The 26,193-nt window shown below is 38.7% G+C and overlaps 2 protein-coding genes across 4 annotated transcripts in view; one reads left to right on the top strand and one right to left on the bottom strand.

Annotated features, from left to right (window-relative positions):
• Positions 1-122: 122 nt before the first annotated feature.
• On the bottom strand, positions 123-25,513 carry EFCAB7 (EF-hand calcium binding domain 7). 2 transcript variants are annotated; one of them, XM_013176195.3, is made up of 14 exons: positions 25,493-25,513; positions 22,530-22,717; positions 19,640-19,851; positions 17,369-17,455; positions 16,613-16,808; positions 15,462-15,586; positions 11,804-11,945; positions 11,258-11,367; positions 10,145-10,302; positions 9,828-9,961; positions 7,470-7,618; positions 5,307-5,516; positions 2,933-3,040; positions 123-2,057 (listed from the first exon to the last, which is right to left on the bottom strand). In XM_013176195.3, exons 2-14 carry the CDS (start codon positions 22,714-22,716, stop codon positions 1,983-1,985), a joined length of 1,893 nt encoding a protein of 630 aa, XP_013031649.3. In that variant the 5' UTR covers position 22,717; positions 25,493-25,513; the 3' UTR covers positions 123-1,982. The 2 variants fall into 2 exon arrangements, with proteins under 2 accessions (XP_013031649.3, XP_013031648.3); XM_013176194.3 differs by lacking the exon at positions 25,493-25,513 and adding an exon at positions 24,921-25,185 and having other exon boundaries at positions 753-2,057.
• ITGB3BP (integrin subunit beta 3 binding protein) overlaps positions 25,190-26,193 on the top strand; it is a 29,252-nt gene continuing 28,248 nt past the window's right edge. For both annotated transcript variants that reach the window (XM_048062003.2, XM_067001949.1), the window contains exon 1: positions 25,190-25,309. In XM_048062003.2, the coding sequence (XP_047917960.2) occupies positions 25,305-25,309 (5 nt within the window). In that variant the 5' untranslated portion in view covers positions 25,190-25,304. The remainder of the gene's footprint in view (positions 25,310-26,193) is intronic.

The raw sequence follows: 26,193 nt of genomic DNA, 5'->3' as shown, positions 1-26,193 counted from the left end.
AGGCCGCCCCCGGGGGTGGTGAGGGAGGCCCGGGCGGCCAGGCCGCCGCCTCCTGTCACGGCTCCGCGGTGTCACGGCTCCGCGGTGTCACGGCTCTCGCCACTTTTTGCCTCCCCTTGCCTCCCCCCCGAGGAGGGCAGCCGGTAGCTGAGTCCTTGTGATCGGCCTCAGGTGGTGGCCAGAAGGGTTTTATGGTGCCTGGGATTGGAGCAAAGGGGAGAACACCCAGCGGATACGGCTGAGGTCTCGCTTCTGATCTCCTGGGCAAGAAGGGTGGAAACTGCCTCGGAGCAGAGAACTTGCCTATGTTCCCCCTCAAAAAGCCAGATAATGAAATTTCTTAACAGCGAGATCAGGACAGCAACGCGGTTCCATGCCCTGCTGCTGTGTCATGTTTCACTACACCTTAACTGCAGCGAAATCAAGTCCTTCCACACGCAGTGAGCTCTCAGCCAAGAACGTCTCTCAGTTTTAAGCATTCCTGTCCTGAAACGCAGGAGGAACAGCAGATCGATTCCTGCTGCGTCTACTGAGACTGATGTCATAAACAGAAGAAGGGCAAAATACGGCAGAGCTCATTTTTTACCGTGCCTCATAATTTCCCTGTTCCTTCTCCGAGATGCAACTGGGAACTTGTGATGTAGCCACACGTTGCCTGAGGCAGCATTTACAGAGCTCTGTGTTGTTGGCTGGAAGTTACCAAAAATATGTGGAGTCTCTTAACACTTCTTCCAGACAGTTCTGGAAATGAAATGATATCTGCTGTACTTGCTAGGGGGGGGAAAGAAGAAGAAGAAAAAAAAAAGAACGATCACCAGTAGACCTCCTTGAGCACCAGTTGCTGGAGCGCATAAATCACAGCCAGCCTCTAGCAGCACTCTCATTTTGTAACTGACATTTACTTTCCCAGTGTACGATTACAGCAGAGGAACACCAGAGTACAGGAGTTGCTGGCAGATAAATATAGCTTTTCAGGACTTCTTGCTGCCCTTGCAGATGAGGTCACATACATTTAATGGCTATTTTAAACTCAAGCACTTTTTAAGCATCCAGTGACCAGGGTCATCATTTTTTACATTAACAGACATTTAAAGGAACTAGAAAAACATAACAGCCTGGATATTTTTAGTACCTCGAAGTTGTTTCTCATTTCTATTGCAGCCTATATTAGTGGACTTTAGCCTCCTTGCTTCAGTTACCTTTGAAATAATTAATTGCAGTTAACAGTCAGGAGCACAAAATAAAATTGCCTTCCTCAATGAATGTTATTTCCTTATCACATGTGAAAAGCCAGACTTTATTTTATATGAAAGAATATAAAAACAGTTGGTAATCATTTAGAAAAAAAGTAAGGTAAGTATTATTAAGTTACAAAAATAAAAGAAAATAATATCAAAAAAAAGAAAAAAATCAAATCCTTTACCAGGTGATTAAAGAACCCCACCCCTTTATATTTCTCACATAAAAATCACAGGAGTGTTGAATCAGGAATCCATCAGACCAATTTAACGAAAGTTTTTTCTTAGTGAAGCAGTTCCGGCATGTGATGGAACTACCTTACGTATTACAGAAAATAAGGGCATACTTAGGGAAACTAGCCCTTATAAAGCACAATTATGTTGCAACTGTCAGCTATATTACTGAACAGTACTTACTTTTATTGTCTCTCAACGTTTTCATGCCAATGTATTTCATTAGGCAGTATGTGAATATTCTACTCTGTCAAAGGATTTTACATACTTACGGTTATTCCATCCCTATGCTATTGCTATTCATGTTTCTTAAAAGCCATTAGCAAAAGTGGGATTCCAGAAATAAATAAGTACTTATGTGATTCACTGGCTTTAACAAATGAAACTCTGAGAAGCAGCCAGCTTTGGAGAAGGACAAGACTAGAAATGGTCCAGCAGAAGCTGCCAAAAAAAAAATAAATCGTGGCTTAGTTTGAACACTGCCAAGAAACAGCTCTCTAACTAGAATGTTTAACGTAAAAGGGAATGTACACAATTGTAAAGCCATTCTTCCTGCTCGTTCAGCGGCATCACATGCTGAGAAACCTGCATACAAGAGAGAAAACATAGGTGAAACTGATGTTTATTGAAGAATTGTGTGTATGATACCTAAAATATTATGTAAGCAAAATTAAGTGTTTCAGAACTTATATCACAAACATTAAATGACACACATTCAGCATCTCTAATGAGATCTTAGTATTTAATTTAATTGCATGACAGCAAAAAATCCACAAGGGATGCTGAGCCTACAATTTGTACTGAATGAAGCAGAAATTAAAATTAATAAAACACCTTACAGGAGCAGGCTATAGATATCTAAATTGTCAGTAGCAATATTAAAATAGGCCTATACCCTGCCAGTGTCTTGGGACTGATTAAAGTGGATCTGAATGCATCCACACTAGAAAGCTGTGAAACATAAAATCGTTTGGATGCCTCTTCACTGAAAGAAAGAGACCGTAGCTTTAGAATAATAAAAACTGGATTTTCTTCATAAATGAATAAAGAAAAATATCACCATATTTTTGCCTCTGACTAGCACATTCTTGGTGTGCTTCTCAAAGCCATCTATATATCTGATTAAAATTGGTTAAGGAAAAAAAAACACAGCCTTAGAAAAATAATATTAAAAAGTATCAGTAAGTGGCACATGTGCCTGTTTCAGTTCAATACATGTATGAAAAACTGAACAGCTGCATACAGCAATCTGCGCTGGGAAACATGGATACATCAAACATGCCTGCAGCTCTGCAATATCAAGAGCTGTATCTGATCTGTACTGGTGGTGAAAACAGACTTCTCCACTATCCACATGCTCTTTATCATGACAAAAGACTTGCAAAAGGAAACTGCAAAGATGTCACATGATTTTTGCTTTTTGCTCAGATTTTGAATTGGCTAAACTAGAAAAATCTTACCGTCATGGATTTTGGTGCCACTTCCACAGCAAAAACGGTAAGTCCCCTGTTACTTAGGCAGTTCTTACTCTGCTCATTGTTGACATGAATTATCACTTTGTTTTCAGACTGCAAATGAAAAAACATGAAGAAGCTCATTAGCCTTAAAGGTTAAGTGGCTGCTCTTTATGTAACAATCACACAATCCTCTTACTTCCTCAACGATGCTATTTTTACAGGGTACGAGGACTTTCAGGATGTTGATGGCTATTCTCTCCGAAGAGTAAAAATTTCAAATGTACCTTAGCATCATCAGAGCCCAAATCCATTCTCAAAAGTCACTTAAGGCTGATTGAATTAACTTCAGCACTTTTGAAGGTGCAACTTGGGAGCACAGTTAAGTGAGACAACTATTTGCCACACAGTGTTACAGATGCTAAAACTTTACATAGTTTCAAAAGGTGACTGGACAAATTCTTACTAAAAATAAATAAATAAATAAAAATAATAATAAAAAAATACGTGGAGGGTTTTTAAGCACAAAGAACACATTTCTGTCCCAAGTAGTCCTTGAGTTGCAGATCACTAGTGGCTAGGACTGTGATCTGGAGAAGTGTCGCTAGATGTTTACCCAGTTTTTGTACTTGCAATATCCCCTGCAGGACATTTTTGGAGACAGGGCACTGACTTAAAATAATCTTTATCTGATATTGTATAGCCATTCTACTTTTCAAAAATCCTAACCCTCCAGCAAAAGGCCATTTCCTCAGGAGCTCATATTATACGTTCTCAAATTCTCACCAACCATGTAGGCATTCAGTGGAGACTAGGCTCCTAACAAGTGACGTGAAATGCCCAACGTAAGGAGTATTCATATTCCTTCATATTTCACCTCCTTTCATAAATAAATGACCACTTGGACTGTCACAAATCAAAGACACCACACACAGGTATTTGTAAGAGATGCTCGTCAAGATGTGACCCATCACAATCTGCTGCTCATGGTTTGTTCCAAACTCTCCCTTGAGAAAAGCAGCTAACCTTAGCAGAGATTTTAAAAAATATCTGACTAAATAAATATAAGTACAGCCACTCAAAGAACAGACACTCTTACTAGAGGTGTGCAAATGCTTCCCAGAAGGATCCAATATATAAAAAACTGAAAGCTGAGGTAATGGAAAATTCCTTAACCACCAGTTTACCCCAGGCAATATGCAGACTCGAGGCCTAAGGACATGCTACTATAGCCTGTATAGTACATTTTCTTAATTTAATTACAGAATAACAAAGACACAATTATTTCCATTGAAATCACCAGCACAATAACTGAAGACATGATCAGACTGCTTACACTGTGGAAAGCTTAGAAGGCAGATAAATAAAACTGCATTTTTATTATTTCTTTCCAGACGTTTACAATACAAAAAGTCTCCAGCCAACTAATTCTCTGATGAGATTTGCTTCAATGCAGAGCAGAGCTATTTATGAAATGGTGTAAATGGTAACGGTCAGTGATTTTAACCAGACAGCATCCAGTTTCCTCAGTAGAGAACTTGTCTCCTTCTCTGACATATCCCCAAACATATAAATAACTCCAGTATATCTACCCTAAAGGGCGAAGTGCACATCTAAACCTGTGGTTCCAGAGAGCCTCAGCATTCAGTCCTAATATTAGTCCACCAACCCACACCCTTTTGCATGTTTGTCCATTTAAAAATATACTTCTTGCTGTGAACTTTTAAGATTTAAAGCACCGTAAGTTTACCATCGTACTGCACGGCATTTATTTACTCAAGATTCCTGTTCTAAATGAAACTGAGAATGAAAAGAAGATCCACTAGGATCTACGCAAAAAGGTTTAAAATCTCTGCACCTCACCAACCACTTTTGCCTGGATTTACATTTGTTAGTACAGATTAATAGTGAAGTAGACCTGTAAGACTAGCAAATTAAAAATTCATCCACATTACGCCTCTAAAACACAATCAATGCAAATCACTTTCCCATAAACACTGAAAATATAAATGCTGTAGTCTTTGCTCTTTCTGTAATTCTACTTCCTGTTCTTAGTAGTACTTATGTTCTATTATAAATCTGTCTCCAATAATCATCAAAATATTGAAAAACTGAAATTTGAAGAAAAATATTCTGCACTGCTAATAGAGCCTCATTACCATAAACTGTCCTTTCCAAAAACACTGGAACTTTTGAGACTTTTGAACCGAGTCATATCTCAAAAAGGAATTTGTATCAAGCACTTAGTTATTTTTTTAATGAACTAGATAGAGAAACTTGCTATCAGAAAATGTAATTCTCAAAAATGAAGCACAGAGGGAAGAAGATAAATAATAATGGACATTAACATGAAGTACCTTACAGAAGTATCATGCCGTACCTTATTTTCAATAACAGAAGTGATTCGCGTGCCTGTTCTGTAGGTATAGACAATTACGTTTTCACAGCCATCCATTACTTTGGCATCTCCTTTATTAACAACAGACTTGCAAATAGCCCTGTTGAGTTGCCAGTTGCCTGCCTCTAGATATATGGCTTTAATTCTGGGTTTGCATTTTTCTGCATAGATGTCAATGACAAAGGGGCATGCCTGCAATGGAGTAAAAAAGAGTTTTATCATTAATTTACCCTTGGTTTTTCCCTTCAGATTTTCATCCGTAGTTCTTAAGTATTTGCATATATGCTCTGAAGAGAAATAATCCAAATGTAAGTGTGTCGCTGAATAGTAAAATTTCAAAACCTGAAGCTGTGGTGATCTTTTAAATTGAGCATAAGGTAAGGACAGATGAATGTTCTTCGTGCCAGTTACAGTACGGTCGATACACAGCTTGGTGGCTTCCACTCCAACATAACCATTCCTTCCTCAGATAGCAAAACATACAGGAATTAAGATGACATACGAATGTCAGTGTCCAAAATAGAACTGTCTGCTTTACCTGTCACACTCTTGCTATTCGTGCCATTTCACACAGATTTAAAATATCTGCAATGTTGCATTAAGCACTCTGCTCTTGCCGTATCTTGGCTAAGAATAGTATGCGTAACAACCAGGAGTTTGCATTTTCTTAGACTAAATAATAGCAGCTTGGTTTCTTTCAAAAGGCTATTGGAACCCGCTAGGATTTTTCAGTACTGTCTTGAACTTGTTAGGCTCAATGTTCCTGAAATATCAAATACTAAATCTTCAAAAATCCAGGAATTAAGAGGTTAAATTACAGACATAGGTTAAGTAGATACACATTTTTAAATGAAAAAGTAAAGCATTCAGAAAGTTACGTTTTCCTTTGGAAAGCAAAAACTATAGCCACGAACCACAGTTAATAATAAGGCACAACATATCTACAAGATACATCTAACTTGATAAAAACCTCCTCAAAATTCATCTTTCTTAGAGGATAGCTCCCTCTTATGGGTTAAATGCAGAAAGACAGTTTTGGACTTGCAATGTTGATCATACTTGCAAGAAAAGGAGAAAGTGCTACTTGTTACATAATCATTCACCATGATGTCTGCATTTTCACTGAAGCCATCTTTTCTTGGAGGGAAAAACTAATTATGAAATTATCTACATATTTAATGTTTTTAATGAATTGTTAATATTTTTTCCCTCTTCATTCAAAATATCCTCTTTCTTTAGTGAGAACTATTAACGCCAACACTGATAGTGTTTAAAAAAAAAAACACACCTATAAGCACACAGAAAAAATAAAGAAATAACACCTGGTTCATTAAGCAAACAGTTGCCACCCAAAGCCCTTTCATTAAAATTTTATGTTGAACATGTTCAGACACTATTGTGAAAGGCAACATTGGGCCATGTCTGAAAATCTTGAACTCAATCCTGTTAAAAACAAAGTTATCCTAGTCAACACAACACACTCCAATACTTTCTAAATCCATTCTAGTCCCCTTGTTCTCCATCTGATGTTACTGTATTAATTTTCAAGTTACTGTAAGCAGTAACAACGTGTTTGCACTACAGTAACTTTTTTGTTATATCATGACAGGATATTCAGGCTGGATATCAGGAAAAAGTTCTTCACTGAGAGGGTGGGAGTTGGACTCGATGATCCTTGTGGGTCCCTTCCAACTCAGATATTCTATGATTCTATGACTGTTTGCTTCTTTTATGGCTTGGGCCAGCAAAATAACTCTTTTAAACAGAGCAAGTCCTGCATTTTGTAGGTTTGCTGACAGGTCACAGTTCTACCAGGTCACTGTTCTTATTACTGCTCACCAGCAAGGTGCACGAATTCTTTCAAGAGGTATAACCTGTTGAAGATTCCTTCCTGTACAACTCCACAAAATACTGTCTTTCTCTAAAGCAAAAGGTGAATTCTCTATTTCAACAATAATAGGGTTATCTTACGAAAAAGAATGAGATACTGACTGAAAGTCTTGGTGTAAATCCTGTATTAGGAATGTTTGGACTGGATCACTGACCTACTGAAATCAATTTATGTTGGACAGAAACAGTACTGCAATTAAACATGCAGCAAGTTGTATGTGAAGCTATAGCACTTTTGCTATACAGCTATCATACCTCTGTCATTTCTAATGCTTTATTGTAGCCCAGTGACAATAAAGTGACCCAAAGGTCACTAGGATCCCCTTCACGGTCATTGGCTTCCATGAGATTCAGATCCAAAAATCCTTGTCTTGTTAGTTCGTTCTTCTTCATATCAAAATTCTCTGTTTAAAAAGAAATAGAAGGTAACACTTCAGTGTCTGAGCTCTCTGCAAACACCCTTTGTCTTTCCAAAGCCAAACTCCCACTTAATGGTAATGAGGTCTCCAAGATGGAGCCGTCTTGCAGCCTCAGGCTGTCCAAACACGATTTGGGAAAGAATGCCCTTGATAAGATGCGTGCTTTTTGCAGAGCTTCACTGTGGATTTTAGATAATGACAAGAAACAGCTGGCCCCTTGTATTACCTAAGAGAGGGTGAGGTTTTGAAACAGAAATAATTCTTATTGATTTATTTATTTATTTGCCAGCAGTATCTGTTGCGGCTGAGATTTGCAGAATAGGGTATATTAGGAATGGGAAATGAAAGTCTGGTGGGGCCAGCACCCTTAGTGCTTGAGGTCCTTGATATAGAAATGATTTACTTAGTTCTTAAAAAGCAATAAAATGCCAGTAATCCTAACAGCCCTCTCTTGATAGAATATGGTAGATTGACCACTCTAATGTCAGCAAACACATAATTGAAATGTCCTTGTGTCAGGGATTTTTAAAAATGGTTTTCTCATCTTCATAACAATGCTAAATCTTTACTATATATTATTAAAAAGGGATTACCAATTTAATAAATCTATCTAAGGGTACAGATGCTGTAATAAATGGCCTGAACTTTGGTGTCAAGATTTATGATATTCGTCTGAACCCTTCAACTGATTAATGACCTGGTAATACATTCACCATATTCTCTTCTTTCCCCTCTTTCACACTTCACACCCCCACACCCCCCTCCTACTCACATTAAGACTAGTTCACAAATGCGTACCACTGACAAAGCAATCAAGTGGGGAATAACATGTAAAGGGATGAAAGAGAAACTGATTTATTGAAAAGTATTTTTGTATGATCTGTCCATAATTTAGGAAAAAAAATCCAATATCTTTGAGTGATTTGGGGAGAAACAGTTGGCACAACTTGCCAGATCTCAGGTATTTTGGCCCAAATTAATCAATGTGTCATAGGCTACAAAGCAGTTGTACCTAACAGATACTATGGGCTGGTATGTGATGATACGCCATACAGGTATTTCAGACATGGGTTGCAGAAAAAACATGTATTTTGTATAGAAACTTCTAGTTTTCATACAATGGCTTCTGAATTTCCAGTTTGTCCAGTCACTTCAGGTAAACTGTCAATGCTTTGAAACCACTGCTTCCACACACTGTGTTATCAGGGCAGCCTACAGACACTGGTGGTTATGTTTTCCTAGCCCTGTTATGAGGTGAATATGTCAATTCTAAAGGCCTTTGCAATGTCACAGAATTCCCTTTTTCTCAAAATTGACATTTGTGGCCCAATGCTGCTCCTGCAAGCTGGCAGGATGTCCAGTAACATTGGCAAGATGTATCTGCAGACAGAAAACAAAGTACAGCTGGAAGAAGCTCGGCTATCTGTCCGCTTCCCCATCTCACTCGTGGAAGCCTCAGAAATCTCACAGCTCTCATATAGCACAACATGGACAAACTGACACACCATATATAAACCTTTGAAAGACAGATTTCCAATGAAAAAACTGCTTATATCTGAAAAACTATATAGTTGAAATAGGTGTTTTCTAATGTCTAATTTTCTAGGTAACCATAGTAAGCTCCAGATGCCCTTGTAAGCACTTTACATGATTAAATGCCCCTCTCAATACCTTGTGAGATATGAAAGCAATATCTGTTTAAACTACAGAAAGAAAATTGAATCAATAAATACCTGTTATAGCCCAATTCACTATATGATCTGTGATTAGAAAACCTGTGTTTTTTCGCAGCCGTAACATCTTTAACTTACAGAACTTTGCAATTAGCAATGGGAAGAATTTTCTTAAAAGAAGGTCAGAGGCACACAAACCAGAAGAAAGCAAAACAAAGGACAGGAGATTGGAAAAGGAAAAAAAAAAAGAGGGGGAGAGGGAGAAGAGAACAATATCATAGAATGGTAAAGAATTTCTTCCTAGTATCTAACCTAAAGCTACCCTTTTTTAGTTTAAAACCATTACTCCTTGTCCTATCACTACACTCCCAAGGACCCCCTTCTCTTGTTCTTAGCATAGGATACAGAATGCTCAGCCCTTCCAGACTATACACCACTATATACGTAATAGGGTGCTACAAACAGGTTGCAAGTAGATTTATAGCTCTAATTAGTTGTATCAAGTGCAGCAACAAACTTACCTTTACATACAGCCCATGCTTCCTCATCGCATTTCTCACCACTAGTTCTCAGCTCAAAGAAATTGTATTCCTCCAAACTCAGAAGGCCGTTTCCATCCAAATCAATTGTTTCAAATATATCCAATAAAACTGCTCTAAAAGATGAAAAAGGCAGAACTATTTCCAAATACTTCAAACTTTTCTACTGTTTCATAATATTGTTGATAGCTATTCAGTTCACAACAGTATTTCAGTAACATAGCTTATAAAAAGCTAGATGTTATTTAGAGTGCATACTTCTGTAGCAGCTACCATGCCTATTTGAGAAAATGGCTCACCGGCACTCTTTGGTAAGAGCTAGTTCACTGTCTTCACCTCTATACACCAATTTTGCTTCTCCAGTAATCTGTGTTTTCACCTTCTTCAGCCTACAGCCCGTTGTGAATGGAAGTAGCCAGTAAAATCCCGATGCAAGCTCCCCTTTCCATCCAAACATCTGCTCTTAAAAAAGACAAATCTGTAAGTTACTTCTCAAATGATACCTTCCTTTATTACTAGTAATAGTGAAACAAAGGTGATTAATTACTTGAAAGCACTGGTAATGCTAGATTCTTTCCTAAAAAAAAAATGCCTACAGTTAGATGCCATGTGATGTCATTTTGAAGACCCAAAAACTAGTGAATCTCCTAGTTGCAATAAAAATTAGAAGATGTTTGGGACGAGAAAGGAGAGGAGAACAACTGTTACAGTAAATGTCTAATAGCAGTCCTATCATTTTTCAGATCTGTAACTCTTTCCAAATCTTAAACTTCAGAACAAAAGCAGTCAGAATGAAGCTGACAAAACCCACTGAGTCTTTCATTTCCTCCATGATTTATCAGGTGTGTTCAAACTAGCAACTTCCTATGTAAAAATTCACAAATGTCTTAGGGTTTAAGAAGCAAGCTGAATACTTTCTGAGTACCAGTTGCTTCTCCTCCCTTCTTCCTACTATAGGAATGTTCTATGCACCATGAAGTTTAAGATCTTATATACGGCAAGCAGAAAGAAAATTAAACGGAATTGTAACAAACATTACTTTTTGTTTTGTATATGCATGAATACAACTGAGTTTCCACAGAGTATCTATATGGATAACCAGTAATTTGGCAACACTTGCCAACACACTACTTTATAATAAGGCCCTCACAGGCACTTCATTAAAATTCCAAACACGTGGCTTTCAATTCACCCCATCCAAAGGTCATAACTAAGACGGTATTACACATTACCTTGTGTAAATTCTGTCCATTTTGAAAGTGAACAAGCACAGAACAACGTTTCTTCTCTCTTTTAGCCTGATTAGGTACAGTTTTGAATTCCTTCCAAATATATGAGAACTCCCATGCAACAAAAACACATACATTGAAGGTATAAAAAAATTAAATAGGAATATAACAGAAACACCTAACCTCTTTGTTTTGTTGCTCGGTAAAGCTCACAAGCTGTAGATTTTCTTGGGTTTCATTTTCCTTCAGAACATACAAAGCAGTATCCACTGACAACCAATGACAAGATTTTCCTAAAAGAAAAAAATCCCCAAAACAAATGCTTTAAATTTCACCAAATTGTTTTTTGTTGGAAATCCAAAATCGATATTTCTATTGTATTTACAGCATTGATCCCTGTTAATGTAATTTAAAAAAAAATCTATTATATATTTCACTGTTTTCTACAATTAGTAGAGCCTTATTACTTATTAGGTCTCTTTATACTACGGCTCCTCGATCCCAGATATTTACAATTAAGGATTTTAGGAAACTTACATCATATTCTCTTCTGAAGTTGTATAAAATATTTTTTTAATTATAAAAATATTGCAAAATTTATGAAAATTTTGCAATAATTGCAAAATATCACAAAATACTGTGAGAGAGAAAAGGCAAGTTGTATCAGCAGGAGGAAAGAAAATATTTTTTAGAGAGGAAAACTCTCCGAAGAGATACAAATACATTTACCTTCTACCTGACGAAGGTTTAAAGGCTTGATAGTAATACACACTGTAGACCTTTGAGGTATGTGCAACCTGTACTTGTGACTAATGATTTCACCATCTTCTTCTAAGTAGAAGCATCCTCTGGACTGTGCACATTGCCATTCCTGGAAACCAAAGAAACATTAGGTGTTGCCTTGATCTTTTATCAAAATAAAGACTCCTTTTCTGAAATATATTAATTTGATAATTTAATGAATGCTGCATAAAATTCACCACAAGGTGTAGCACTGATCTTCTGCTCTTTTTTAAAATGAATTTTCTCACACAGTCCTTTTCATAGTCAAGTTTTGCAGACCAATTAGTAGCATTGCTTTACTTACGAAAATGCTCCAAAATGTACAGATTACCCCAATGCTCTAATGGTTGAAATGAAATTTGAATTGCCATGAAGAACCAAACCGTATTCATGAAATCGACTAATTGTGTGATTTATCACTGAAACACTGCAATTTTGCTACTTTACTTCCATCAGACCAATCAAGCAAAAAACATAACTGATTAGCTGAACAATGAGGAGTTATTGCTCAGATGAGTGCCAAACAGAAATACTAGTAAAATCAAGTGATTCTTCTTGGCTTCTGTTAAAGCCATTGGAAAGTCATAAATAGAAGATAGCAGTGTTTGTGAATAGTACAGTTCCTAGAGAAGCCATCATTTTGCTAAAATATTAAAACAGCTACAAGCTTCAAAACTTTTTTTTTTAAACAGTAAGTCACTATTTTCAATTTCAAATATCATTTAGCAAAAGAAAAATAAAGTCCTTATAGACACGTTGTATGCCTCAAAGAAAGGAAGATGTTCTTGATTTTACTTCTCTGTGATTAAGTCCATTATTTCTAGTTATTTTCCTAGCAATGGAAGATTAAGTTTCTGAGCACAGCCTAGCAGAAGGAATCTTTCAGTGTAATCTCAGCAGAGAGCTCTGTCCCGGTGGCTGTACTTATCCATGCAGAGTGTTCAGTGTAAAAGGTAAATTAACACGGATTTCAGAAGTGAGCTTGTAAAAAGTGGAGGTCTGCAGAAGGTCTGCACGCAACTCCCAGCAAGGAGACTGACTCCTAACTCAATTTAAGGCCAAACAGTCTTCATCAGAGTGCCATGTCTCATTTCGCAGCTCTTAAAGTTAGTCCTCACTGCGATGCATTCACGCTCAGTTGGTGGTACTTTGCAGGCAATGACCTAAAGGTGTCAGGCAAGAACTGGACTTTGCTAGTACACGTATACCCAGGGTGTAAAATGACACAGTTGGTAACACATGCAGCTCTGATCCTCAATTTGTATTTCTCTACTCAGAACTCTACGTTTCTTAAGAATATAAATTACTCAGGGACTCATGATTTTAAGAGCCTTCAGTCCTGGCCCACAGTTTTGCCACCAAATTCTATAGAAATTCTATAGAAACAGCTCACCGAATTCTATAGAAACAGTTAAGTAAAAGTTTGACAATGTGTTAGAAACCAAATACTAAACTGTTATCCTCGCAGAGAGCATAAGGTGGTGCTATATTCTCTAAATTATCATTGTCAAACTAGAAACAGAGATGTAAATGTAGGGAGCTAAATGATGATTGTGTGTTGGACTGGGTAATCTTTGAAGTTCTCTTCCACCTGAATTATTCTACTTTAATTTTCTTTCAGGGAAAAAAAAATAAAATATCAGCACTATTTTAGTTACCTGTCAATCAGCTACAGATGAAGCCCAACAGGTCAGTGTGTTGTTTACACCAGTTACACTTCTGTATTTGTCTATTTCTTATTCTCAAATTATTTACATCTTTGAATATGTCACAAAACTCCACAGGAAAAGAAAAAGAAAACACAGAGAAAACACATAGAACGTGCTATGAACATATTCCATGGGTTTTGAAGTGTTTAAGTGTAGATGTTCACCATGTTTTGACTTTCACTGTAATCTTCTGCCAGAGAAGTGAAATTGGAATCAGTCCAACTTCACAATGGCAATCATGGAATGGTTGGGGTTGGAAGAGACCTTAAAGATCATCTAATTCCAACCCTGCTGCCATGGGCAGGGACACCTTCCATTAGACCAGGTTGTTCAAAGCCCCATCCAGCCTGGCCTTAAACACTTCCAGGGATGGGGCATCCACACAATTTTTACTTCTTGTCCCCAAAAGACACATGAACTGCAGAAAAAAAAAATTACTTTTCTACATACTTTTATACTGTGAACTCAAGGTGCACATTTTTAACACATCTTAGAAGTCTCCTGCTAATGTTTTAAATTTCTACAGCTATTCTTATTTAACATGCAGAATAAATATATTTTCTACATATAAGATAAAAAAGAAGAATTTGTGAGCTCTAGATTCCAGTCCATAGCTCAAATGACTCATTGCATATATGTTCATTGGTTTTGACAGAGCTTGTATTGGGTCCTTAATAGTTAGGGTTAACATATTTAGCAGTTCAATTTAAACTTATTCATGTTTATTGATTGATTTATTTTTTATATGATGCTTATCAATAGTATTCAATATCTGCAGCTGCTTTTTTTCGAGGCAGCTCTTACTGGCTTGTACAAAGAAAGAGGGATCCAATATTGGGAAACTGCGCAATGGTTTTGTATACTACATATCATGTTTGAACAAGGTGAAATTGCAGGTTAAATTGCATGGAGGTCCAGATACCTAAACAGACTGCAAAAAATTCCTCTGAGATTATGTTTTTAAATTTTAATATAGAACAAATGTCACTGTATAGCAATGCCGAAGATATAAAGGACTTCAGAGTTCAATAACAAATACAGAGTTGTTATTTGAAACAAAAATGTAACTCATGAGAACAATCAGTTCAGTTTTCTAGCAGCAGTTATACTATGTGGTCATAACCATTTTTTTCCTTTCATACGGAGGTCTCAAGGTGCTCATTTTTAATGTATCCTAGCAGTTTCCAGTTAATGTTTTATGTTTCTACAGCTATTATTTTCTGTTGAAAGAAAACTAGTAAAGGTTCAGTCGAGAAAGGGAAAACAAAGGAAAAAGATCAATATTAACACTCTACAAATATTGACTTAGCAAAGTGACTTTGTTGTCTTTCTCCCACAGGAATTTATATTGAATGAGTGATTTATTTAAAAGAAAATACTGATAGGACATATTAGTCTAACTAAAAATCAATATTTTCAAGCTACAGCATATATTTACAAATTAATGCCCAGCAAACTGAATATGCTCAGAGATCTGTTATTTATTTCCAATTACCTTTCATATAAAGGTTTATGATACACAATCTTTCAGACTACTTAAGCATTTAAAGTTCTCACCAACCTAATAAATTATTCAATTTTAAATTTCTCAAAAAGTCGTTAAACGTTTTATCCAACAGTGGTTTCATTTATAAAAAAACACACTTTGTTCTATTAAACCTTCACACCTGAAAAATTATTTTCAATAATTAGATGTCAGCAAAACCAACAGTATATAAAAATGTTAGTAATAACACGTATCAGGAAACCTCTTGATAGTTTATAGCTGCCCTTGACAAACTGTTAATAAAACATAAGCGAAAAATCAGAGAAAAACAGTTTCTTATTTAAAATGCAGTAACGTATGTGCCTAGAGGAAAACAGAATAATCTCAATAGGACTAGCTTACATGATACCTTTATTGTGTGTGGCTCAATTAGCTTTGTGTTTCTGTTGCTACTGGCACCCATGCTGACAGTGAAAGAAACGGATGCTTTGCAACCTTGAGCTGATAAGGGTCTTGAAGGAGTTCTGCTGTCACCTATAAACATAGATATTTAGTTATTATTGCATTATTGTATCCCACCTCTAGTGCTATTTGTCATAAAGCCTTAGAGAGACAGAAAAAAAAATGGATAACAAGAACTTCAATCTGATAAACTGACTTCCCTTACAATAATTTAACACAGTCATTCATTAGCCAAACATCTTTATTTCCCTGACTGTGCATCCCAGGTGAACGGGCATACAAATGGAGAACCTTGGAATCCAAATCTGCCTGAAGGACAAGAAATTGTTACCACGGGATTCCACTTACCTTGGAATCAAGGTAAATCTATCCTAACTGGATAGGTTTAACCTGCTTCAAACGCACAGGTGCCCAAAGCAATTACTTCCAGGCCTTTACTTTCTGGTTCCTTATGTTAGAGCAACTCTGCTAGTACAGTTGTTGATTTAGCTACATACATTCAGCGTTCACTGCTGTTTTGTCATCTTTGCACTTCCTTAGTATTTCTTAGAATCGAAGTAACTTAAACAGTATACACTCCATACAAAAACAAGTATCTTGTATGTAGTACCTTTACAGTCCATTATCCTGCAACCTTTTTCAAGTTTGGGAAAGTTTTTAAGTACCTTTATAACTTCGAGCATAATCAGTCTGAGAGCTTAATGTTCTTCCTGAAAAGTGACCTCAATAATTGAAACAAACAGACTGTTTATTCGTGGATGTTTAAGGTTTCATCTCTCATGTGGAACGGAAATAAATAATTTGGTATGTTACAACACCCTGTGCATTCTTTTTTCTCTCTTCCATCTGGACTGTGTCACAGGAGAGTCAACCAAATTCAACCTTAACAATTTGACAGCTTCAGATAATAGATGCAGCCTAAGTCCACTTGAACAGGAGAATCAGATATCCCACTGAGACATTTAGCCACAGTAGAAATGAATGTTAGTCAACAACAGCCTCACTAATCTGAGAAAATTTAAGCAAATACTCAACTGCTCATTGACCCAGAACACGACCTCTAAAACAACGAAAGCTCCCATTATGAAAAATAAATACCTTTTGTTGGTGCTAGTTTGTGATCAGTCTTCCTGGAGATTTTTGGTGATGGTTTCAATACTGGCAGCGTGATCCCTTCAGTGGAAGTTTCACCTTGACTTCCAAACTGCTGACGCTTCAATCGACCATCAATTTCCAGTTTCTGTAGTGCAGTCTTGCAGCACTGCTCACTGGTTGCTATATATAAGTCACAAAACTTGAGATAAAGAAAGGCAATCTGGTAAGCAAAACATTCTTTCTCAGTTTTAAGAATGAAGATGTAACATTAGTAACCATATGTCAGTCATTGCTTAGAGATGCTGTCAGTAATCGATAAGATGCTGTGTCTTGAAAATTAGATGCTCAACATATACAATATTGTCCCCCCATACAAAGAATTGCGAAATATCACAGACACAGCAATTCTCATAAGTTAGCTAAGTTTGCTTTCAGTTCTCATCCTTATTACCTTTAATCCTTATTACCTTTAATCCTTATTTTCAGCCATGCTGTTAGGCTTTGCACTTACTATTAGCCTCTGCCTAAAGCATTAGGTTCACTTGCAGCACGGAAAATGGCCAGGGCAGTACCCTGCCAGAAAAAATGAGGGAAACAGAAATACATACCTGAAGACATACCATGTTGCAGAACATAGGGAGCTGGTGGGCTGGGGTAAGGTCATCAATGGACCAACACACGGAATTGGTATGTACTGCATTTGATAATACCATTACTGCCCGTAACATCAAGAACACCTAATATCACTGTTTGCCATACCTTCTTGTAGTCGAGTTTGCCACTGCAGTTAAAATCAGCTAGGTTAGTTATAGCGCTCACTTCATCCAAAGTCATTTTTTCACCTTTCTGTAATTAAAAACAAACAAAAAACAACTCAGGTTTGGATTCTAGTGAAGAATACTGATTACCTACAGCACACGTTCAATAAAAACACGAAGATTATTTTAATATCCTTTCAGGAAATCTTGTCTTGCAATACATTTAAATGGATTTTGATCTGAATCACCAAAATAGAGGTCAACAGTGTAAAAAAAATATGACCCTACAATGCTACTACATACTGAACAGATTAATTGCATCAGCTTACGCAATTTTGCGGTGCCTTCCGGAAAGCCATCGTGAATGACACTTAACTCAATTTCAGATCTTCCATAAGCTGGGGAATACCTGTTCTCAGTCATTTGTACTTGTAATACAGCATGCTGACAACCAAGATCTGACTTCGTAATAGTCTTTCTCACTCATTTACTTGAACTACCCTGTGACACCTACAGTAGGTCATTCTATATCTGCAATTGAGCTCACTAGAAGGGTTATTTCAGGTATGAATTCACCTTGCACCTGTTTATGTTTGGAATCATTAGTGTGCATTCAAAGCAATTTCTCTTCTTTCAGAACCACGTTTGAAGACGCCTTTCAGAATATCATCTTGAGCACCCCACTTCCAACGCGGCCAAAAGATTTACCTCTCAGGAAGCATGTCTTCCACAAGGTCCTCCAGCAATTTCCTCTATACAGATGCGTGGGACTGTTAGCAACGACCCAGCAGCATGCAACTGCTGTACGGAAATCTATTCCACGTCACTTTTCAGCTATAGATGCATGGTGTAAACCAGGACCAAAATCTAACATGAACTTCATCGTTGAGAAACATGTGATGTGGATATATGGTCCTGGAGCTACAGTGCATTGCAACAAACCTAATCCTGATCTCCCCCTCTTAGAACAGCACCACTTGCTACTGCAGGCATGTCTAGTAAGTTCTTCGGTCTGGGTCTGTACAGAGCAACGCGCTGCCTTTCTGTAACATTTCAGGGTTTATGGATCTTCATGGCATAACTACAGTAGCACTCAACATCTGTTATTTCTGTCTTCTCCTATATGAAGAATGTTTCCTTACCGTTGCAACTTTATCTTTCTGATCATGCAGAATGAAGATTGAAGGTTCTGCCACTATGCTCAAAGTGAATAAATGAGTCTGGCTTGTTGGGTCAACCACAACAAATACAGTATGTAAATTGTTTCTTCCTTCTGTCCCAGTTTGCTCTCCTCTGCATTTCCTTAAACTTGTTTTATACCCACTTTTGAGCAGTCTACTAGAATTCTACTACTGGCCAATTTTTAACTGTTCCTGCTCCTTGATGTTTGTCTCGGTTTCTATAATCTCAGAATACCACAAAAATCTCAGCTGCTATTTTAAAAAATGTGTTTCTAACCTTTCACTTTATACAGTGAAATCCAATAATATGGTTCAGTAGCTAAATAAAAAGTTCCAGATATTTTAAAATATGTCATTAGTTTGAGGCATATTAATGACATATACAAGTAAACCTTACAACATTTGCATGCTTCATATTGACAATGCATCATCTCTAACCAAAGTATTGACTTAACCCCACACAGCCTAAGACGATGATGAACTAAATATAGGATCCAGTGAAATCACTGAAGTGACAGAACATCATGGCTGTGATAAGACTAAAACATTAATCTTAATATTTTATGTATAACGTAGATAAATGTCATTAGTTTTTAAACTTTGTATCTGAATATGCACAGACAACTTGTAAGGGGAGAACAGCAAACATATATCATTAACTCTCTTGCAAAATCTGAAAACCCCAAAGGGGTGCAGAGGGACCCTGTAGAGAATAGAGCGATTTGCGCTAGCTGAACCAAGGGAGAGACACATACACATGCTTCCCCTTCTGCTGCTCCATTGCTGTACAGATAGAGCTTCAGCAAAGTATGTGAAAGTATTAAAAACATCCTTCACCAGTTTCCATCATCAAGGAGCAACTGCTGAAATGGACAGACAGGTTATCAACTAAAAGGCTATACGGAATGTACGGAATGGAAGAAAGATCGTAGATGACCACAGAAAATAAGACCCAAAATTGGAGTAAAAAAAAAAAAAGGAAAAAAAGACTCAGTTATTGATTCTTTTGATCAAGAATAGTTTTACTATCCAATTTCCAAAATCTCTACTAAGGGCTACAAATGGATAATTAAATTTCATCTGATACTTACTGTTGTAAGAATTTTATAAAGTTCATCATGTAAAATATATCCAGTGTTATCTGTGTCTATTTTCCTAAATGCTTCAAGCAATTCAGTTCTTGTGGCTGGTGTTTCTTCTTTTAAAATAGTACAAAAATCATCAAAATTCAGTGTAGTTGTTTGTGAAGTCCAGTATTTATTAACTGTCTTCTGAGATGGATTTCTTCCAGCCTGTTGAAGTACTGAACAATAAAACACAATGCTAAGTACATATTCCAGCTGTCAGTGGAGGAGTTACCTCAAAACATCCTTTAATCACTTCCCATGTTCAGATATTTTTTTATTTTTATTTTTTTAGCACCATCAATCCAAGGGAAAACTGGCTCTAAAAGACAGTTTTGTTTATAATCTCAATCCTGCGTTCTACTGATACAGATTGACGGTGACCTTCCCTGGCCTTGAATTCTGTGGTTAGTACCAGGCAGCTCAGAGCAGCCTGAGGGGCAGCTGAGCACATTTGTTCCAGGCAGTGCCTGTTTCTAGGCCTGCATTCTAGATCATCCCTCACAACGTATGATCCGGCACAGAAATGACACATCCATGCTGTTGAGAACCACTTTCTTCTACACAAAAATGAAGAAACAGGACAGCAGTCTTCTAATAACACAAAAATATCACAAGAACCATTATTTTGCTTAAAGCTTACATCTTTACCCACGGTAACCTTGGGCACATAGCAATTGTAGCACACTATTCACTTACATTTAACAGAGTACCCTTCAAATTTGCTGTATTTTTATATAACCTGAGAGATCAGCACTTGCTATACGCTATGTCTCCCGAGTTTGTGGTTTTGAAAGTTCAATTAGACTGAGCCTTTTATTTATACTTCTTTACAGATTGATTCTTGGAAATACCCTAAGTAATATTACAACACAGGAAATGAAACTACTATCTGTGAGTAAGCACAACTCCTACAAGTAAAATTTTGCAGGGCCAATCTCTAAGGGAATGTTGCTTAGTTTAGATTGCGATCCAAACAGCATGTAGTCACAGCTGCTTCAAAGGTAGCACCACTCATGATAATTGCCAGAATTTTAGTTGCAGCATAAGTCTATAATAGCTCTCAGTAGTTAACATTTTAAAAGAAGCAGATTCTTTTATATCTCTGAACAGACCGGGAGCCTGAGCTACTACTTGCCTTTTCTGAGTTGACCTTGAAACCAAAATGCCCAAACACCTGGTACGTACAAAGTGCCACATGGATAGAGATGAAAGCCAAACCATATATAAAAGAGATGACACTTGTTCACACCACTCCTATTTTAAAATCCAGATTACCCAAAACTACCATTAGGATGTTATAAAAGCACTTTCATTGCAGCCCAGAAAGCCTGGATAACAATAAGTCTAGCGGGTAGAATTGCAAGTGGTGGCAGAGGGAAAGAAGCTACAATCAATGGATCCAAAAAGTACACTCAGCTTTTGTACTGGTTGCTTTCCATGTGGAGGCCTCGTGTACTTTAGGCATGGGCGATGCAGCAATTAGAAATGTTTCCTCACGTATGCAGAAAAAAAAAATATGGTCACTAGAATTTTGATCTAATTAAATGATTTGATAACACAGCATGGTTTTATCTTTAGTCATTGCTTGTTTTTCCTTACAAAGGATTGCAATGCCACAACGCGCACACCTCTTACTGGCATCATAATTGACGAGGAGAAAGCAACCTGTAGTATCAACAATCCCAAGCGTATTATGAGCTGTACCTCAAAACCCATAAGATCAAAAAAAAAACGATGACTTTTTAAATGACACATTTGGGTTCTTTTCATCTAACTGAAGGTTTATGTCTCATACTTTCTTTGTCAACTCTGTGAGCTAGAAACATTTCTTTTCAATAAAGTAAGCTATGATTTTCACATAACCGCAAAACTCCAGGTAGAAAATAGGACTGAAAGCCACTTCATGGGTTCTCTAACACAATCCCATGCTACTACATACAACACAAATAATCCTTTTCATCAAAGGACAAAGATGTAATACAGATGGGGAAAAAAACATTTTAGTCTATGGAAACATTTTAACTCATGGGCAACTTTAATAAGAGTAAGAATTCTTACGAAATGCCAATGTCTGAAATAATCCATTTGGTCACAAAAATCTGGTATAGGAAAGGCAGCATTTTCACATATTACTCAAAGTAGCTTAAAACTGATCTGTGAGGCTATCTTTAGGGATGGTAAATTATCATATCCACACCTCTGACAAAACCTCTCCTATGAGTCTGCAAAGCTCCGTGTCACTCAATGCCAGTTACCATTGTGATTTTCTGTGATTATAGGGGTAATTGTCCACTAGAAACTGAACCGAGGTCAACTCACTTAATCATGTGTCAGGGAAAAGCAACTATTGCAGAAATGTCACAGTCCAAAAGCAGAACCTATGTCCACCCCATGTAAGCAACAATGCTGCCATCGAATTTGGCGGTGTTAAACAACTCACTTAGGTCCCCTGTAAGCTGTCAGCTGGTATTGACTTTTGCCCCTTCACAGCGGTGATTTAGAGCTGAGAAGCTCTGTATACTATTCCCAGTTCCATGAGCCATCCAACACCTAGCAACAAAGATTAAGGATTTGAGGAAAATGAAAACCGTTGAGGAATGGTAGTTTCTATAAACTTTGAAGAATCACTGCGTGACACGTTTTACAACAGGTGAGTGATGGACATGTCTTCAAAGATACGGCAACCAACGCTTGAAATCTGAACCCTATCTAAAACTACTGTAAATTCCTTAAAGCAGGTTCTGAGTTTATGCACTGGGACACTCTCACTGCTGAATTACTGGCTGCTGTTAGTAAACTACCCATGGCAATCACCACACACAATAGTTATGGGGGAAAAAAATCAAATCATTACCTAAACGGAGTTGTTCTTTTGATTTAATATTTTCTAAACTGCTTTTTAAAACAGTTAGATAAGCTGCTCGGCAGTTCTTGTAGAAGATTGCTTCCTCTGCTTGCTGGGACTTCTTTCCTTGAGGACTTTCTGAGTGTGTGACTTTCTGATCACAGAGGGACGCATTATTCTCAGGACTGCTGGCCATTCTGCAAAGAACACAATCACAGTTAGAATTTGTTACTCTTTTGCCTGCTTGATAAGAGTCTTCTTTGTCCTCGGATACATGGATTAGCACAAATTATCCTAACATCTAGACTGAATGCTTCCCGTTTTCTAAATGAGATACTTATCTACATTTGCAGATCTCATGGCATTTACCTACAAACAAAAATAGCTTGAGTTATTGAGCTACTTCTTATGCACAATTTGTTCGTTATTGACAGTAAAAGGTTTTCTTCTATTGCATTTTATTTTCGTTTCAGACATTTGATGCCACAGTGATTACAAGTTCATGTTATTTGAAAGCATAATAGCAAATTTTCAAGTTATCATCTGTGATGCAAACCATTGCTATCCGCGTTCAGAAATAAATCAATAGGTCTTGTCCTTATAACATATTTCCACTAGAACTTCCATTCTTGCCACACTAGCTACATTCTCCTAATGACAGAAACAACGGAAGAAATTGTACAGAAGTGCACTTGTTGGCTCTGATGAACTCACCACTATTTTGCACAATTTGTCACAACAGTAAAATGAACGAACATACCATATACCATACCTGTGATTGTTTTGCTGCCAGTGCCTCTCTCATTGTTGCTATTGGTCAACAGCAGTAGCAAAAATAGAGTGGTTTGGGGAAAAGATGCCAATTTAAGCATGGCCATGGGTTGTGGGAGGCACAGACTAATTTAAAAAGCTTTTTTACCAAACAACAATAACAAAGTAAATTGATACAGTACTTACTCTGTGTCTGTGATCAGGACTGACTCAGGTGATGGGGGACTCCCTATTACACTTGTTGGTGTTAGCAGAAGAGTGAAATCCCCTTTGCCCTCCAGAGAAAATGACAGGTGAGTGTGCTGACGTTGGACTGTGTATTTGTCAGGGTTCCCCTCTATCACCTAAAAGTTGACTTTCATCTTCTGAACTAGCTGAAAAACTGGGTAGTCTTATACAGCTTCAGCAGTGATACTGTGTAATCGTAACACCATATAACATTTAGTGTTTAAAAAGTGACACAATTATTAAACTGATGACGTGCTTTTTTTCTGTTGCCACCCCATATCAGAAGGGGCTTTTGTTTTCTGTTTTTACAGTTATAACTCCTTAAAAAGAATGGCCAATAGTAAAATTGGTCAAAATTTTAACTCATCAAGCATGAAGTTAAACACTTAATCCTATTTTTAAGACTTACTTATTTCTGTTCCTTATATAAGTCTGAAGTTAAGCACGTACAAAACTGCCTTAGGACTTTTAAGAATGCTACCAATATAATTGTAAAAGAATTTTTGAAAAAACATTTTTTTGAAGTGATTCAAAGCAGTAACTAGTATTGTTTGCTCACTAATGGCCAGTAAACTTTAACAGCAGCTTTCTGCTTCCACCAAAGGTGATTAGGGTTTTTAGAAGACCACCACAGAGGGACACTAAATCGTGCTGTACTGTTGGTCTAACAGCTTCTCATATTATTTTACCCAATGTTGACTTCAGAAAATATATTCCAGTATAATAAATTGAATATCTCAAGTTCAGCAACAAGACAACAGCATCGCGGGGTCCCCTTCAGGACTCATTGGATTCTTACTTGGGAGGCCTAAATCACTCTCACCTTCTTGAGTTATATAGGTCTTTTACACTTGGGAAAGAAAGATAATAATCACTTATCATGGATGAAGTACCCTATTTATAATACACAGACCGCCTGCCTGACACTTTAATATTACACTGGCATTAGAAGGACCCCACAGGGACACCGCGATACAGTCTGGTTCCTGCAAACGGGTGTCACTATAATTAAGCACCAGCGGTACACACACACACAACGGAAGCAGGTTAAAGTCAAGGAGGAAAAGAAGAATAAATGTTAATTTTCCAGTAACTAGTTTATAAAATGCGCACCCTCGTGCGCGCCCCTCGGACTCCCTGTTACAAGCGATGGGTCCGCGGCTGCAGCTCTGACGGGAAGAGCCGCCACAGACGGCTCGGAGCTCCAGGGGAGCTGTTTGGGGCCGGCAGCACACGGCCCAGAGCGGAAAAAAAATGAAGTTTTGGACAAAAACCAGAGCGAGGGGAGCTACGCAGCCCTGCTCGGCGGGAGAACAGCGCTGCGTGATTTCAGCCCCCAGGTCCCAACACACAAAAACCCGTGTGAGGAACCCGGAGTCCCCTCCTCGGCGAGGCACCTACCGTCCTCCTGGGCTGGCCGCCGCGGTTCCTGGCTGAGGGGGGCAGCTCCCGGGACTCCCCTCACCACACGAGCTCCGTCCCGGTGGCCTCAGGGCTCGGCTCAGCCCCAAGCCGCTCAGCCCGACGAGGGGCCGGCTGAGGCCCGTCCTTCCCGAGGCCCCCACCGGCCCGGGAACCGAGAAGCGCTGGGATCGACCCCCGGGCCCCGAGCACCGCCCGGCCGCCTGAGGGACCCGGGGCTCCCCGCCCCGGCCACCGCCCCCGTCCCGCCCCCCGGGGCCGCGCACCGCCCTCCCGGCTCCGTTTCCAGCCGGCGGCGTTTGGCCGCTACACGGCGGTGCTCGGGCGGGAGAGCTGCGAGAGGCGGCGGCTGGAGGCGCCCTCATGTCGTAGGTAGCGGGAGCCGGGGGGGGGGGGCGGCCTCGCCTCGCCTCGCCTCGCCTCGCCTCGCCTCGCCTCTCTTCGCCTCCTGAGGGGGCAGCTCGGGCAGGGGAGCTCGGCCCCCTGCGGGGGGAGGCTTTGTGGTGGGGCTGGCAAAGTGTCAGGGGTGTCGGGGTGAGGGGGTCGTGCACCTGGGCTCTGTGCTGCTGTGGGAGCCGAGGGGGCTTCTCCCTGCCGTGGGGAGGGCGCGGGGCTCGCCGGGCTCTCTTTCCGCGGGGCTGTGTCTCTTCGCGTTGGCTCCGCCTGGAATGAATCCTGTCCGTCTTGCGACTCTGGTGCTGTTTTGTGGAGCTTTGCTGGTCGTGGCCTCCTGAAGAACAACTAGGGGAAAAAAAAATTCAGGATGTTGCTGATTTCCACCCCGGTACGGTGAGGCCGTGAGACGCCAGCACGCCGCCTGCGTGTGGGCTTGGGGTGCTGTCCCGCTTCACAGCTCCTTACAAAGTTAAGAGTTTTGTTAAATCTAGCATAGGTTCCAGCTTCTGCCAGCCTTTCTGTTGACTGCTGGAAGTTAAAGTAATCATAGAAGAGTCACACAGAGAAATGGATCAATACACAAGCTTTGATTTCTAGCGTTTAAGTCTGTTTGTGACTTGAACTACCGTTTTACTACTGATGTAGGTAATGATCATGCATTCTTTCTGCTTTTCCAGTTAACAATACAGTTTTGTTGGCAAGTTTTGAAGAGAGAGCAGCAGAGAAATAGCGTGGAGGTGTTTTATTTTCTCCCCCAGTAAAAGCAGAAACTTATGAGGAAGCTAAATGAAATGGCCTCAAAGCGGGCTACAATAATCACCAGAGTATTATTAATGAAAGAATATAGTCATAATAC

This window comes from Anser cygnoides, chromosome 8 (assembly GCF_040182565.1).
Source record: "Anser cygnoides isolate HZ-2024a breed goose chromosome 8, Taihu_goose_T2T_genome, whole genome shotgun sequence".
NCBI lineage: Eukaryota > Metazoa > Chordata > Aves > Anseriformes > Anatidae > Anser > Anser cygnoides.
This window is presented reverse-complemented; position numbering and strand designations above follow the sequence as displayed.